This window comes from Mytilus edulis, chromosome 5 (genome assembly GCF_963676685.1).
Source record: "Mytilus edulis chromosome 5, xbMytEdul2.2, whole genome shotgun sequence".
NCBI classification, from domain to species: Eukaryota; Metazoa; Mollusca; class Bivalvia; order Mytilida; family Mytilidae; genus Mytilus; species Mytilus edulis.
Window position 1 is genome coordinate 36,406,169 of NC_092348.1, and position 17,018 is coordinate 36,423,186.

General features: G+C 31.7%; 2 protein-coding genes across 2 annotated transcripts; one reads left to right on the forward strand and one right to left on the reverse strand.

The window, feature by feature from the left end:
* Positions 1-848: 848 nt before the first annotated feature.
* Positions 849-8,845, reverse strand: LOC139523566 (protein unc-93 homolog A-like). The gene is made up of 6 exons (XM_071317686.1): positions 6,470-8,845; positions 5,837-5,985; positions 4,019-4,258; positions 3,430-3,565; positions 2,170-2,301; positions 849-1,202 (listed from the first exon to the last, which is right to left on the reverse strand). Exons 1-6 carry the CDS (start codon positions 7,065-7,067, stop codon positions 958-960), a joined length of 1,500 nt encoding a protein of 499 aa, XP_071173787.1. The 5' UTR covers positions 7,068-8,845; the 3' UTR covers positions 849-957.
* A 3,747-nt stretch (positions 8,846-12,592) lies between these two features.
* LOC139523567 (uncharacterized protein KIAA1958-like) lies at positions 12,593-15,376 on the forward strand. Its single transcript, XM_071317687.1, has 3 exons — positions 12,593-13,350; positions 13,735-13,933; positions 14,479-15,376. Exons 1-3 carry the CDS (start codon positions 12,868-12,870, stop codon positions 15,210-15,212), a joined length of 1,416 nt encoding a protein of 471 aa, XP_071173788.1. The 5' UTR covers positions 12,593-12,867; the 3' UTR covers positions 15,213-15,376.
* The last annotated feature ends 1,642 nt before the right edge of the window (positions 15,377-17,018 follow it).

Consider the following 17,018-nt stretch of genomic DNA (forward strand, 5'->3'; position numbering starts at 1 on the left):
CCATAAAAATTGATTGAAAAAGGCGTTACTCATCAGATTGATAAACATACAAATACTACACATACAAATGGACGTGGGAGGGTACTTATACATCTCAAAAACAAACAGACACTAAGTTGAGATCTGAGAGTACTCTCACTTACTGACAGCAAGCTCAAAGCCACTAACAACTATTAATAAAAAAAAATATCACGATACAGCGAGTGGTGTGCACGCACTGATTTTTTTGTTTCAGGGATACCCTATATCCTTGTTTTCCTATTATAGCAAAACGTTTATCTTGGTCCTTGTATGGTATGCTAATGATAGCGTTGGTTACTTCGTTTGAATAAGTTGATAGAACATGGTTTGTTAAACTGCATTAAATTCCATCGAGTAATTATAAGCTGTTGAATTTCATCTCACAAGGCACTCTAGATCTGTCTGTTGGCATGTTCATCCACAAATGATAAAATTCAATATCTACGAACAAAATTGGATGTATGCTCGTTTGAGTTTTATTGTAATATTTATTTAAAGATTTAATAGATATAAGAATATGTAGTAAGAGTGCCAATTAGACAACTCTCTCTTCAAGTCACAGTTGCAATGAATTCAAAATTGTGTCTATCTCATTTTCAAATGAGGAGGAAAAACTATTTCTAATATTATTATCATCTTACTAAATTATGGAACAGATAAAAACGTTACTGATCAACAAAGGAGGCAAGTTATTTCTTTATTAACACTTATAAATAACAGTATGCATGATCCACATAACAAACGAACATATAATACGCATTCCTTCTTCAGGAAGATATTAAAATATCAAAAGGAATGAGTACGTTGGAAAAGAACGAAAACGTAAACAATAGTAAAGAGAATATAATAATACAATCAGTATGCATAGTCAATTCAATAATATTCAATAATAACAACTTTAACAGTCTTTAATTATAGTTTTTTTTTTAATTTTCTTTAAAAAAGTGGACTTTTATCCTCGTCCTTTGTGAAGACTGTTTGCTTTTTTCGACGATCCTGGATTTCTACGAATGTATAAAAGAACATTCCTAAAGTCAAGAATCCAAGGCAAAGTCCAAGTTTGACTTTCGTTACCAAAATTCCACTCCATGCAAAAGCCAAAATGAATCCGATTGATTCCCACAATCTGTAATTGGCGAATGCTGCTTCTGTGTTGTTGGTAAACAGATATCCATATAGGGCTGAAATGAAATACAACATGATTATTCCCTTTTGTCAAGTACCTCCTTTACGAAGGGCTCAGAAATTTTGATGAACCCAAATAGACTTACATATTAAAGGCCCAAAGTAATATAAGGCTAGTATATTTACAATAATATCATGTATATTTGTCAGTTACTGTGAAAAGAACATTCATGTATTTACCACTGATATACACGTTGCACCAAAATGTGCAATGGAAGCACATGTTTGTAGGCAATTGTTACTTTATACGACTTGGTTTCCTTTTCGGCTCTTTACGTGTTGCTCTCAGATGAACTAAAATTATTATTAAAGTCAAGTGAAAAAGTATTTATCTACCACCGACTTGGCAATTTTAAAATATAAATGTTATGTTATTTACACAATCATGTACAATTTAAAGAATATTGAAAAGGGATCTTTGTTTATAATTTTATGGTTAAAATAAACAACAACAAAAAAAAACAAAAAAAAAACAAAAGGAAAACCGTAGCCAACATATATTTATCTAATGAGTTGTAAAGGCTTGGTATTACTTTTATGTTAATACGTAAGAAACTTTGAAAAATTTAAGAAATTTGAGTGCCACTATTGGGTCTTAGTTTAAACATAAGTCTTATGTAAGCTACGAGATTCAAGATTCAAGATTTTTATTCTCCAATAATGGGCCGTCAAGCGCGTCTGTCTTAAATCCTTATAAGCTTGACTTTTGTGTGTTATTTAGACGGTTTTGGTGTCCATTTGGTATTAGTTTATTTCATTTCTAAGTTGCATTGCTGTAGGTTCTAACGTCCAAGAATTCGTTTCGAGCAATCTTGAAGAAAATGAGAAAATGAACATATCGGAATCGAAATGTTTTGTACATATCTCCTCATTCATGTTGGATAATATTCAAACCACACGATAAACTCATTGGTTGTTTCAGCAAACAACAGCCCCTTTCCATAGAACACATCTATTATTTACCATTTATCTGTGTTTGTATAATTGCATCACCCATTCCCCATAATGCAGCAAATACGTAAAACAGGATCTGGTTGTCTGCTTCTGGTTTCCAAAGAAACAAAGCTACTTGTGTTCCTCCGTGCAATAAAAAAGCTGAAACAAAATATTATATCTTTAAAAAGGGAAAGATAATGTTATGACTCCTGTTTCAGTTGTATTGACCAGCTCTATACTGCATGTATATTTGATTGGCAAGGGGGAAAAAAGAAACATGATAATTGCACTGAATGAAAAATTATATTCAAATGTGTTCCACATTCCGATCAACGTGTTTTGATAAACCATGTTTAGTAAATGATATTATTTATATTGTCACATTATAATCATCTTTTTGAGAGTGGTACGTTTCTTTCTGAGTAGAACATTTTTTTAATGTACCGACAATTCAATTCAAAGCTTTATTTATAGTCGGCATGTTACATAACAAATAAACATAAGCTCTCTAGACTTTTTATAACCGACAAATACATACATTTACATAATAATCATACACAATACTAATATTAAAACATAAAAGACATAGAACATACATTTCATGCACAATTTGGCTAAACTAATTTAAATACTGTTTAATAAAAAATATATACATGCAGGAGCACTAAGCTAAAAGCAACATAAAAACTAAAGCACAGAAATCACAAATTACATAAAGCTTAGCAAGCAAACACAAAAAAGCAGCACTATAATGTTTCAAAGCAGTAACATAAAACATAAAATAAATACTAAGCACATGCATTGCAATGATATGAGTTGCCATTCCATGAGTTTATTAGACTCTTGAATTGGGTAAAAAACTAATGCTATAATTATCTTGATTAATCAAATCCCGGGTAATACCGATTACCAAATGAGTGTTACTCCGTCTTATTTGGTACTGTGGCTTAAGAAATGCAGTTTTTTCGTTTTACGACATAGACAATAACGAGGATATGAAGCTTCTTAGAAAAAAATACATAGTAAACGAACATTGCTGAGCTATTATTTGAGAAACATGAAACAATGTTATTTTATATTTTGAATGTTCATTTTAAGTTTTCCTTTCCTCATACCTAACAAACTTTTGTATCATAAAGCATCTGAACAAAAGTTAACAACGATACGATAAATATTAAAACAGTTTTTTTTCATTGATTCATAAAGAAGTAAAAAAATCCCTCGTTCATTTAAAAGTTTTCAAAGGCTAGGAAAATTAATACCGTCAATATTTTTGGAAAAAAATACCTAAGAGGAAGAACGGTGCATGTCCAACAAACTGCACCAATCGTCCAAAAGCAAAGGAACATATAGCATCCACAACACCATAACATATCATCACGTAGCCAACGTTCCATATTCCTATTGCACAACTGATGTAGGACTGCAAAGAATTAAAACAAATACTGTGGATTCATTATTGTTCGTAGGATATCAATGTTCGTGGTTTCTGTTTGTACTGGTGAACCACGAATTTAAATTTTCAACAAATCACAAATTTGCTATTGGGTGGTATACAGATCTAGACTTGGACAAAATCACGTTATCAAATATTCACGAAAATGCTAGATATCCTCAATCCACGAAAAGTAAAAGCCACGAAAATAAATGAATCCACAGTATTGAAAACAAAATAATAAATGTTTAACATATTTTATAACTGACAGCAGTTGTTTTCATCACTTCATGTTTTTCTTATCTTCAATTGCATTTAGCTTACCTTTAGTACTCTTTTCGTTTGATGTTTGATTGCTAGCTATAGATAGATATATTACTTTAAACTATATAAAACTTGTAAAACAAATAATTGTAAAAGCTTTGAAACTGACATGATTACCTTTGTAAAGTCTCCTGTTATAAAAGCTTGCTCAATACCACTGTATATCGTTAGGAATGTTAGTAGTTTCTGTGGCGTAGACTGCCACCAATGTTTCAATGTCGACAGGAACAGTTTTACCGATATCTTTGCATCACCAGTCTGCTGTTTTTTGTCGAGTGTAATATTGTCCAAAAGTAAAGCAATAGTACAAAACGCTATCACAGCACAACCGACGTAAATACCGCATAATATGTACACCTGTGAATTATTTGATAAAATTAAAATAATAATCATAATAAATGTCGTAGTAGTGCAAACAACATGTCTTTTGCACTTTCTCTGGAATTGTTATATTTCAAATTTGCCAAATTTTTCTTTTAAAACTTTTAAAACATTTCTATCTTCTTATTCACTCGATAGCACTTTTTGTGTTTGGTCTCAGAGAAAATTTTCTTTCTATTTCTTACTCTTATTTTTAGCTTAAAGCTCCCAGTAACATGTGTCTTGAGAACGACAATCGATATCAAAAGTTTTAAAAGCATTTTGTATGTGCAAAAGTAACACATTTTTTTGTGTGTATAATTATATTCAAAGGCCAAAACTAAATTCGCATTAAACCGTATACCTATTGATTTTACAAGCGAAGCATAGCCATGTTTCTAAATTGTGTTATGAGCTTTTCAATTATAGTTCCGAGCCGATAAGGTATAATTTAAGATTATATCGATATCATCGAAATGCATTGAGTGACAGGTTAATTCGTACTTATGTTAGCCTTCACTTGTCAATGTTAGATAATTGTGTTTATTATATCCACAGACATTTTTTAATTTGCAACTCTTTATGTCATATTTTCTTAAAATGTTACAAAATGTATTAATCAATATCCATTCAAACCATTTGAAGCCATAATGTGTCAAAATAAATTAATACTAATTGTATCTACTAAACTTGTTCATATGTAACGTTAGTGATATATTTTTTTATACATATTTCAAGTCTCGATAACCTGACAAATTAACTGACAAAACATAACGACTAGTTTCGCAGTCATTTATACGGTCCCCTCTAAATATTTAGATTTTTTTTGTAGATTTGCGTTTTGTCTACATAAAACAAGAAAATAACACTCTATAAATGTCGTACACAGTGGCGGATCCAGGGGGGGGGGGGTTCCGGGGGTGCGCACCCCCCCTTTATTTTTGCCGATCAATGCATTTGTATCGGGACATATGTTTTGCACCCCCCTGCACCCCCCCTTTGCCCTGGGTTAGCACCCCCCCTTTCGAAAATTCCTGCATCCGCCCCTGGTACATGACACTCACCCATCGATCAGATGATAAACCAAAGTAATTATCAACATATCGATCAGCATTACATCGACCATTTGGGTATATGAGCTCATCCTGATCAAATATACCGTGCTAATACTTTAGTTCACCAGACGCACTTTTCGACTAGAGACTTTAAAACATAAACATATAACTACGATTCCAAGTTGTTTTGTCAAGTTTGGTCATTCTTGAGAAGAAACAAAACTTAATGTTTCAAATTTATTAAAAAGTAAAACCAACAAAAAAAAAAACCCAACAAAAATACCCAAATCCAAGGAAAATGTTTAACGTAAAGTCCCTAAGCAAATGGCAAAATCAAAAGCTTAAACACGTCATACGAATGAAAAATATCTGTCATATTTCTGACTTGGTACAAGCATTTTCTTATCTAGATTATGATGGCTTAAACCTGGTTTTGTAGCTTAATAAATTCCTGAGCTATTAAACTTAGTTTCTTCAAATGTAATAACCACTTTTTAGACGATACTTATAATGAACCAACCTTTTCGTCTTCCGGTCGATCTAAATTTGAATTATTTGCTGCTGGTGCAGTTGGATCAAAATTTGCCCCACACGAATCCAGGTCTTCTGTAGTATTTCCTGGTGTTACAGCAAATACAGTAGAAGAAATCAAATTTCCCCAAATCTGACCTAAATGTATTTGAATAGAAATAAGGATTTCATCAACAAACAACATCGAATTTCGATTTAGTTACTTTTTTTTTTAAATCATTTTTATAGATTGATTTAAAAATATTTTGTTGAATTAACCAATTACTAACAAAGTTTCATACTTCAATATTTCATTCTTCACTATGTAGTTTCAAACTTCAAGAATTGAGACTCGAAATGCTATTTTTTTTTTATTTCAAATGGTTTTCTGAGCATCAACTTTGTAACGTTATATAACTTTAGGATATTATTGCATGTAAGTATATGCATTTTTTTGCATAGATTACTATGTAATGAATATAGTAGTAGTTGATATCATTTGTTTGATCATAATTAATGTCATAATTATATTTTATTATTTGTGATCGAATTGCTAACCAAAAGAAATCTTTACTTTTCATTTGTAATGATGCAACATCAATTAGAATTATTGCCTCCTTCCAGCTAACGCAAGGGAACTTACTTGTTTGAAATATCATGAAGAAAAAACCAAAAAATCTATTAATAACGTCATCTTTTGATGCACCTGTCAATCTAGCATACCACACAGCAAGTTGTGTAAGATACGAACACTTAGCAGACCATAAAGTAGCTGCGCCTAATCCAACAATTATTGAAGCTGGTATAATTGTCTCCCATACGGCGTAAAAATTTAAAGCCATATAGACAATATAACACCACATTGATAGTGCCACAGTCCATTTGCATCCAAGGTGCGCGATAACAAAAGATGGAAATAGCATACAGGATACAACAAGGGCGCCGTATACGACAGACAATCCACCTGTTCCGAGTCCGTCGTCTTTGTTTAATGTACTTTGGAGATTGGATAGAGACTGGAATGAAGTAAATAGGAACATAAATCCAATACTGACAACAAGAACATTTTTAAGAATCTTCGTCTTCCCGATTGGTACAGGATCTGTTTTTTGATGAGGCTCGTCGTCTTTGTTAAACGGTGGGTGAGGATTTTTAGGCGATTCCACACTCCCATAGCCCATGGAAAGTGATGAGGTTTTATTATTTTCCAGTCCAAGTATCTGTTCTTCCATATTCGACATTAAGATAGAAATTTAACAGTCAAGTTGTCAAAATGACGAAATCTTCATTATAGTAATAAGTTGGGACATTAAAGTGAAATTCTAGTATCCACCGCTATGCAATCGTTCAGATATAATCTCCGCTAGAGTTTTATATGCCAGCAAATATTCAGAACTCTTAAAGTTATTTTCTAGCGATTCGCCGTTATTAACGTATTACAAATAGTTCTGGAATGTAGTTCGAAAAGATTGTACAAATATGTTACAAAAACGACAATTAGCTATAACATATCAGGGGTTGTAACACATTGACAACCTCTTCTACGTGTATATTCAAAATACAGTCGGTGAAATCTGTAAAAAGAAGTAAAATAATATATCATTAAGTTTTAATGTTAAAGACATTCTTATTCCAAAACCCTTATGGAGTTTGAAGTATATTTTTCAATAAATAGAATTTAAGCAGTAAAAAGGCAGATCCCACATACGTTACTTCATGATTATAAAATTGTACCCTTGTGTCTGTAAATGAAATGGAACATTCTATTTTCCATTTTCCAAGGGTTGATGCTTTTTTTTGTATATTCGAATAGCAGGTGTAGTCTGTGAGGAGATAATGGTAACCACAAACAACCCGTGTTTATTTTGTAATGATATGTGTACCAATAGCATTCATTTTACATCAATTATTTCCGGAATGTCCCGTTTTCGATGATCAGTTTTGCCACGCATATATTATTATTATGTGTATAAAATTATATCGTTATACAATTATTACAAACATGGAGAGAACCAGAAAATACATTTTAATGCTTATGATAAAAAAAAGTGTTTTCTGAAACTAGTCAGTACTGTTTGATGAATGTTTTTGATTGACTATCGTAATTTCATTATCAGATTATAAGATCAGTAAGAGACATTTGTAATCTGTATATCCAAGTTTATCTTTTAAATTAAATGGAAATGGAATTTTGAATACTGCATAACGCTTTAGGTCAATCAACTATGCGTCTTTTTTTGTCGAACTTTAGTATAAATTGGTAACAAACATGGTAAAATTATTAAATTGTTCATCTTCTTATATTTGATGCGTTTCCCTCAGCTTTAGTTTGTAACCCGGAGTTTTTTTTTCTCAATCGATTTATAAGTTTCGAACAGCGATATACTACTGTTGCCTTTATTTATTTATGTTGTTTGAATGAAAATATTTTGTTACAGTTCTATAATAAAGGATTGACAGTTTACAAGCCAAAATTATTTTTGTTGTTACAACAGCGAATACAAGTTTGTGTATTTTACTAAATTCAAAATTGCATTACATTGTGACTATGATTGGAATATTCCATTCTTGCTTGCTTGCTTGGTATTCGTAATTTTGACATTACCACAATTTAGAATTTTATTAAAATAAACAGTGCATGTTTCCTAATTGATAAGTTTAAGATACATTAACATACTTCGATCATCTGTATGAACCTGATCGGTGTTGTTATGATTCCGGATGCATGTACCGCGTCTAATATATTGCTCACGTTAGCTAAGTACAGTCTGTTAACACAGTTTAGTTGTATCTATATGGAACTATTTACAGCCAAAGAGGAATAAAATTCCTACACATATACAAACATAGTACATGCAATTGAGAATGTAACTGGGGAATGTGTCAAAGAGATAACAACCCGACCAAAGAATTCTAACAATTGGTCTTAAACGCAGCTAGAAAATCCTGCAGTCGGAAGCGGAATTCAGCTGGCCCCTACACAACAAAAATGTGTACTAGTTCAGCGAAAATGGACGTCATACTAAAATTCTTAACATTTAAATGAATTAAAATTATATATACAGGACTAACAAAGGCGGAAGGCGCCTGACTTATGACAGGCACAACAATGCGTTGGGGTTAAACATGTTTAATGAGATCTTAACACTCCATCTATACCTCTCGCCAATGTAGATTAAACAAACACACAACAACACCCACAATAAAACGCAGTTTAAATGAAGTCATGCATACATGTATGAATAAATGAATAATATTAATTTCATAGTTTGCTAGTGTCTTAACGATTTGTCTTATCAACTTTTTGATTATGTTGCATTTAAACTAGCGGCGTATCAAAGTGATACAGTTTTTAGTGTTATGAACACATTTCCATTGTTCTATACAAAACAAATTCCAGAAATATGCAACTTGTTAGCTTTAAGGATCAGTGGCGGATCCAGAACTTTTCCTAAGGGGGGCCCGCTGACTGACCTAAAGGGGGCCCCGCTCCAGTCATGCTTCAATGATTCCCTATATAATCAATCAAATTTTTCCCACAAAAGAGGGGGCCCGGGCCCCTAGGCTCCCCCTGGATCCGCCTATGAGGATTATGTACCCTTCTGTTGATTGAATGCTAAACATATGGAAATTTTATAGAAAATCCACAGTCTTTATCCTTGTACTATCATATTTGGCAGTTTGATGACTGATATATATATAGCATTATTGCATGCAGTGCTAGCATATTAAAACAAGTTTATTAATGTAGTTATTGGTTAACACAAATGAAAATATGGACCAAATCAAGTAGGGTGCGCTCGACTTTAGTGACTCTGCACGAGGTATTTTGGAATTTACAGGTTGGTTAGAACTTTTTGTAAAAAATAAACACTAGCACGTCATAGAAAAGCAAGTGAGTAATCTGTTTTCAATTTTATAACAAAAATCTCTGTATTGAAGGCTGTGGATTTTCTATAAAAATCTATGTTTATTTGCCACAAAGTACTCTTTTTCTATTAAATGCAATGAATCAGTAAATAATAATGCTTTGCATTAAGTTTCCCCCTAGTAAATGTACAAAATGGCCCGTCTCAATTATTCGTTATAGCTGTAGTTTTGATACAATTGATGTTTGAAAAATTCTTACAAAAATGGCTATAGAAGGGGTCATAAACCTTAACAATGTATATGAAAGGTAACGAGCACAACTATATTCTAAAAACATCAATTCTCAAAACATAACATGAAATTGTTTATAGATCTTTTAACTTTGAATTATTTGTATTTATGTTTGATTTTTGTTGCATTTATTTTCATTCTTTCATCATCAATTTCTTGATGTTTCATTATATTTGTCTTCAACTTAATGTTGTTTATATAAAGGGACGTAACATCACTACTAAACGTGTATTGGAATAAACCACGCCTACTATCCCCATATGAAATATAAAACGGCCCCAAAGCGGTCGCATTCAACCAATGATATACCTAGAAATGATTAGTAGGTAAGATAAGAATATATGCTTCTATTTAAAAGGTAGGTCCATTTACAAACGCACATGGAGCATGGTAAGACGCTGCAACATTTTTTAAGGTACAATTTGACACTTATGGTTTGTAAACTTCTTTGGAAATACATATCATTAGAATATTTAGAGCAAAGTTATGCATTTACACTGGATACTTCAGTAGTTTATATCGAAACAGGTTAAGTATTGCTGATGAACCTACCTTGATATGAATCAAAGTCTAAAAATAAATTTGTCGATAGGCACTTGAGATAAACAAAGGTGTCATCACGTGATATGATAAAATACCTAACTATAAATACTATGAATACAATTAATGTGTCCATTAATAAGACAATCTAACAAAAAAAAAACATAAACAAAAACAAAATAAAATTTACACGATATTAAGCTTATTTTGCTGATTGTTGTAATAACATTTTACTTGACTATTGTTATTCCAAAATTTATTAATAATCAAATGTATATATATGACCAAAAAAGGATTCAAACCATATGTAGCGTTTTCCAAATGCATTTTTTAGGGGAGCCTGTGACATTTTGCCATGATATAAAGCAATCCTACATTCCGTAGTTGTAGGCAGCGTGAACATAAAGGTTGTGTCTGTTTTCAAGGTGATTAATACGTGTTTTAAACCTTAATGTAATTCGGACAGACTTTTTTTTTTTTTTAATTATAAGTCATTATCAAGACCAAAGTGTCTAAGAACATTATTTTTTCGTCTTTTTCATTTTCTCATATTTATTTACCAATAATGTGGATAAATGATTGTTTTTAAATTCAACAATTAGATGAAGTATACTTTACATCTTAAACATCAATTACTTTGTTAAACAATCATAGAATGTTCCAAATTGGAAATAAAAGTTTCAAGAACATGAAATAACTTTTTTTGTTTAGATATTTAAAAAACAATAACCGTTTTTTACTGTAAAAAGAAAAAGGTTTTCAGCAATCGACACAACATTTTTGCACTGGCAAGCAATCGAACCTGAGATACAGGGTGCCATGGAAAACTTTATGAAGTTTATAATCTTTTACTCATGTTATAAATGTTTCCATAGGGTATTCGGTTGCAAGAAAAGACAGTCGAACTTATTTACTGACTTCAATATAGCAATACGCTGTATAGTATTTTGAAGTGGCGTATTGTGTTGCGAGTGCACTCACTTTCTAATTTAAGGTGGTACCGAACACTACAGGGAGATAACTCTATAAAATCAGCTAAACGTTTTAATTACGTTGTGTTGTAAATGGAATATTAAGCTTCTCAATGATCAAAATTGGTGGGTGTCAAATTGCTATATAACCAGTGTAATATTTCTGACAAAACTGTTGGTTCAAAATTTTTTAAATTTTTATATTTTTGTTAAAGTGTCAAAGTAAATACTTTGACAAAATTTTATGAAAATTAAACGAGCCAAATTAATTTTAGTGAAAGTGTTGGGTACCACCTTAATATTTGTTTTATGTTTATAAATTCATTATTATTCATCATATGATTTTCATTGTAACAAATTGTAAAGAACTTTAGGGAAAAAAGAGAGATATAATTAAATAGACATTGCTTTTCCTTTTGTCTATCTCAGTAAAGTGTAAAACAACATCTTTATATATTGATTAAAGGGAAAACAACAATAAAGGGGGAAATAAAAAAAAAAGTCAAAGAGTACAATAATAAAATATAAAAAAAACTACGAAAATACAAACAATAACCTACAAAGCACTAAAATATAACTTGAGATTTAGCATTACGAATTTTGCGTCGACACATGGAGCTCCTGTATTGTAAACCAACACTGACTTGCTGGTAGCACCCGTCTTGTGCGCATGAAAAGTTCGAATGTGGTGATAAATCGTATTCGGTTATACCATATGCGCGAGACCTCAATTGGAAAATATTAATATCTGTGACAAATATACTCCATATCAGTCAATCAAATAATTATTGCGTCCGTAACACATCCAAGGAAACCTTGAAACGTCTTATACATGTTATAGGTTCTTTGAAAGCACTTATCCATTCATTAATCCTGATACAATATACAAAACGAAATTTACCAAATTGAGTGTGCTGTTTCCATGATGAACTATGTTATGTGTATTGAGTAACTTGTAATTGCACTACATTGAAACTCGACGATTTACTTATTTTATGTTAACTATTTAGTAATTCTATTGTTGTACCTGTTTTTAGTCTTGGATATGACAAAGTGAACGTCTTTTTGAACAGTATATTTAATACTGTGATATCATTTAATATTATTAATTCGTATATTTTAACAAATTTGATTCGTTTAGGGATAGTCACATGTTAAACTATATTTTCGAAGGTAGAGAGAAAACGGCGGATAGCAAAACGCATATTGACCTGCAAAAAGCATATCGCACGGTTATTTTTAAATATCTAATTATAGAAATCTGAAAACCAATATACTTAATGACGTATTCTCAACATCCAATCAAATGCTTTCCTGTATAACTTCCGGTACAATCACAACAACTTGAACAAGCAGACGTTAACGATAAATGGCCACGAAACGGAGATTCGCATCCCTCGAGGATGAAGACAGGGAAAATCTGTTGGAAAACGTTGATTCAAAAAACACTAAAAGGCAAACAAGGACAGCCATTAATGGTTTCCGGGAATATCTAACAGAGAAAAGCCTTTCCCTCGACTTTGAGTCTTACGATGATGCACAGTTGGACGACGTGTTGTCCAAATTTTACATGGAAATGCGCAACAAAAATGGGGAGATGTATAAAAAGACGACCATGCAATCTTATCGCCAAGGCTTGCAACGGCACTTATCCAAAACAAGGGATATTGACATTCTCAAAGGTGACAATTTCAAGAAGTCCCAAAAAGCATATCAATGTATGACAAAGGAGCTAAAAAGACTTGGTCTGGCAGCTGTGGAGCACTATCCAGCAATTGCTGATGCTGATATAGAAAAGATGTACATGTTTTTCTGTAAAGATTTGGAAAGTCCAAAAATGCTCCAGTACAAGGTAAATATAACAATAATGAAAAAGAGATATCTCCCTGATCCTGATCATACATGTCCTAAGGTCAATAATTGACACGACTTGTCTGTCTTGTAGTTGTACTGTATATATATTCCTCGTACAGTGCACTATTTCTCCTAGTTATTTCTCGCGAGTACTTGAAAATTTGTAAAATATTTGTTACAAAAGTACATGAAGTATGAACAGGTGAATTTTAAATTTTAAATTAATTAAATGGACCGGTAAAATTTAGAATTAATCAAATGGACCAGTAACCGGTAATTTTCTTGTGACATGTTTTATATAACAATTTGTAAATTACAATTTAATGTTGTATCACATGTATTTTATTAATATTGAAGTACATACAATATTCTTTAATTTCAGGTATTTGTGGACATAATGATTCATTTCGGACGTAGAGGCAGGGAGAACCTGGCAACCTTGACAAGACAGGACTTTGCAGTACAACCAGATCCAGAGGGTACACTTTATATTTATAAAACCCATGATGAACTAACCAAAAATCATCAGACAGATAGTGAAAAGTCATCCGATGGTAGGATGTATGAAATCAAAGGTAAAATAAATATATTAAAATGTCAAAATTAATATGATTATGAGGCAGGCATTATCTGATGACCTCCAAAAGTTTTTTAAAATTTGTATATATCAGGAAATTATTCAAGTCTTTAAGATAAAGGGTGTCAATAAATTCAGGGGGAAACACTAATTTTGGGTGAACCTACCCTACTCGTCTTAGTCGGGGTGGGAAGTTTTGTTTATCCTTCGAATTGAATAAAAAAAATCTTGTAAGTGCAGGTTCACAACTCGCCATTTCTCCTATATTTATAAAATTATGAAAAAAAAACTATATTAAAAAAAAGACATTTTTAATGATATTTGCACACGAGAAGCTGAAGATAATTAATATGGAAAAAAAGATAAAAAAAGACCCAAACAATAACAACTTTTGAAAAAACTAAATAATCTTGTCTTTTCTCTCAAGTCCTATATATATCATTTCTTACTAATTTTTCTGTTTCATTATATTATTTGCATATCTCATATTTGTTTCTCAATATAGACAATATTCTTTTTATTTTAATTTATTTGTCTTTTCTGGTAGTGACCGATGTCCAGTAAGGTCGTTTGTAAAATATATACGCCGTCTGAATCCAAAATGTAATAAACTTTTTCAACAGCCAAAGTTAACAGCTAAAGATGGGATACATTATGACAACATTCCCCTTGGACACAACAAACTGGGCATTTATATGAACGAGATAAGCAAGGCAGCCAATCTGTCAAGAGAGTATACCAACCATTCATGCAGGGCTACAACTGTCCACATTTTGGATGAAGCACAAATTCCCAGTAGACACATTATGAGTGTCACTGGTCATAAATCAGAGGCATCTTTAAAGACATATAGTGGTAAAACGTGTGAAAAAACCAAAAAAATGATGTCAGACACATTAAGTGAAAAAACACTATGCAAAACATCAAAAATTACAAAACCAGCCACTTTGTCTTCAAATATTGATTTTTTGTGTCTTTCACAAACTAGTGTGACCGTTGAAACTGAGGCGATATCAACTACCTCATTTGGCTCTTTCAATTTACAGCCATTGTCTGACTCCCAAACTCAAAACCTCATTAATGATATCATTCCTGAAATGGCAGCTGATGATGATGATGATGGTATGGATGATTTATTGAAATCCCTTGAAGTTCCAAGATGTATACCAAAGCAGTCAAACTCAGTTAATGCTGCTAGTATTAACCAGAAAGCTATGCCAGTTCCAGTATTCAATAACTGTTCAAATATTACTGTCAATTACAATTTTATTCAGAAGAATTAAGGAAAAACAAAGTGTTTCAGAAATTTATTCATTGTTAAATTGTTTAGTCTACAAAAAACAATAGTTAAATGTTTCAATTGTATTTGACTTGTTGACATATTATTTATGAAATAACTTTTAAATTTCATGATATTTTTTATGTTAGAATAAATAACCATCACATATTTCGTTCAATTTTGCCAAAACAAATATTACATCGACATCTTAAAAAGAATTTTCAAATATTAAGAAAAGAACATATTTGGTATACAAGTCAAAGAAACAATTAATATACTACCATCGAGATAAAATCTTCAAAAATACAGATTCTTATGCACCAACAATATTTGTGAATTAATAATATAACAATTGTAGCCTTTGTATGAGGTCGATACAGGATATATCGACCTAAAGAAGTATATCGACTTCGGACTTCGTCCTCAGTCGATATACTTCTTTCAGGTCGATATATCCTTGCATCGACCTCATACAAAGGCTATAATTGTATAATATTTTGTAAATATCCTCACGCAATACATTGTGCTAATTGTTTTTTTAATATGTGCCCTCTCGCGACATTAAGCACTTTAAGTAAATTAACTGCAACACTTTCCAGTTTAAAAAGGCAAAAACTATTAAAAGCTGTTCAACGCATGTATGCCCTTTAATTGGAAAAGTCATTATTATGCATAGTTTTACGATAAATATTGTTTTTCAAATTGTTGATGAACCTACCTTGTAATGAATCAGAATCTGAAACAATTTAGTGATTGCGTACACTAATATAGAGTAGGCATTATCATGTGATATAGATAAAACACCTACATATTGATAAACTGGCATTTGAATACACAAAAGCAACCCATCAAAATATTATAACAATACTTATTTAGAGGTCAATATACGATCTTCTACAATAAGTAAGTATCCATATTATATATTTTACTTACACACATGGAATAGGATCCCAGTTAGGGCAACCAGTCCGGTACCCACGAATGTAGTTCTTAAAAAATATATATAACTTTTGTTATGAATTGTGTAGTGTTATTATTTCACTAGTTCTGTAACTGAATGTAGATTTATTTGAAAGGGTTGGTAGGCTTTCTAGTTTGAATTTCTGTAAAAAATTTGATTGATTTAAATGTAATCTGGCGTCAGTACATAGAGTAAATTGCCTAAATTCTAGCCTGTATTCTTCCCCGGAAGTAGACAGACTGACCCTGTTGTCAATAAAAACAAATTTTTGCAAAGGAATACCGGTCATGAGGCACTGAGATTGTGCTTAGACACTTTAAAATGAATGCCTAACATGAACCAGAAGTCCCAAGGTGGCTATCAAAATTATTTATTGAACAGGACCCTATGTATTTACTATGATTTTCAATGCGTTCCAATGGGGCAAATAATTGGGTCCCCGTTCCACATCTGTACATTTTTACCGTTTTCGATATCAGATTCGGAGTATCACGTTACCATTTGCAAAAGCAACCGAATATGCAATGACTTCAGTGTTTGTCTAATTCAAAATTTGTTAAGAGTCGATAAAATATTATTATAAAACTATAATGCAGGGTAATAATCTTAGAAACAGATGACTTACAAATAGTCTGTAGAACAAAATGGCTGAAAATTTTGTTTTAGTATTTTTAATTTTTACAAAGCATATTGTGGTATATCAGTTGGCTTTATTGTCACAATCAAATACACGTTTAAAAACTAATGAAACTATGGAATGCTTCATTGATACAGCAGGTAAACAAAACAATAAACCAAAACCCCAAACTTGAAGTCAACATCAAATTGTCGAATGAAATTTTGATCTTT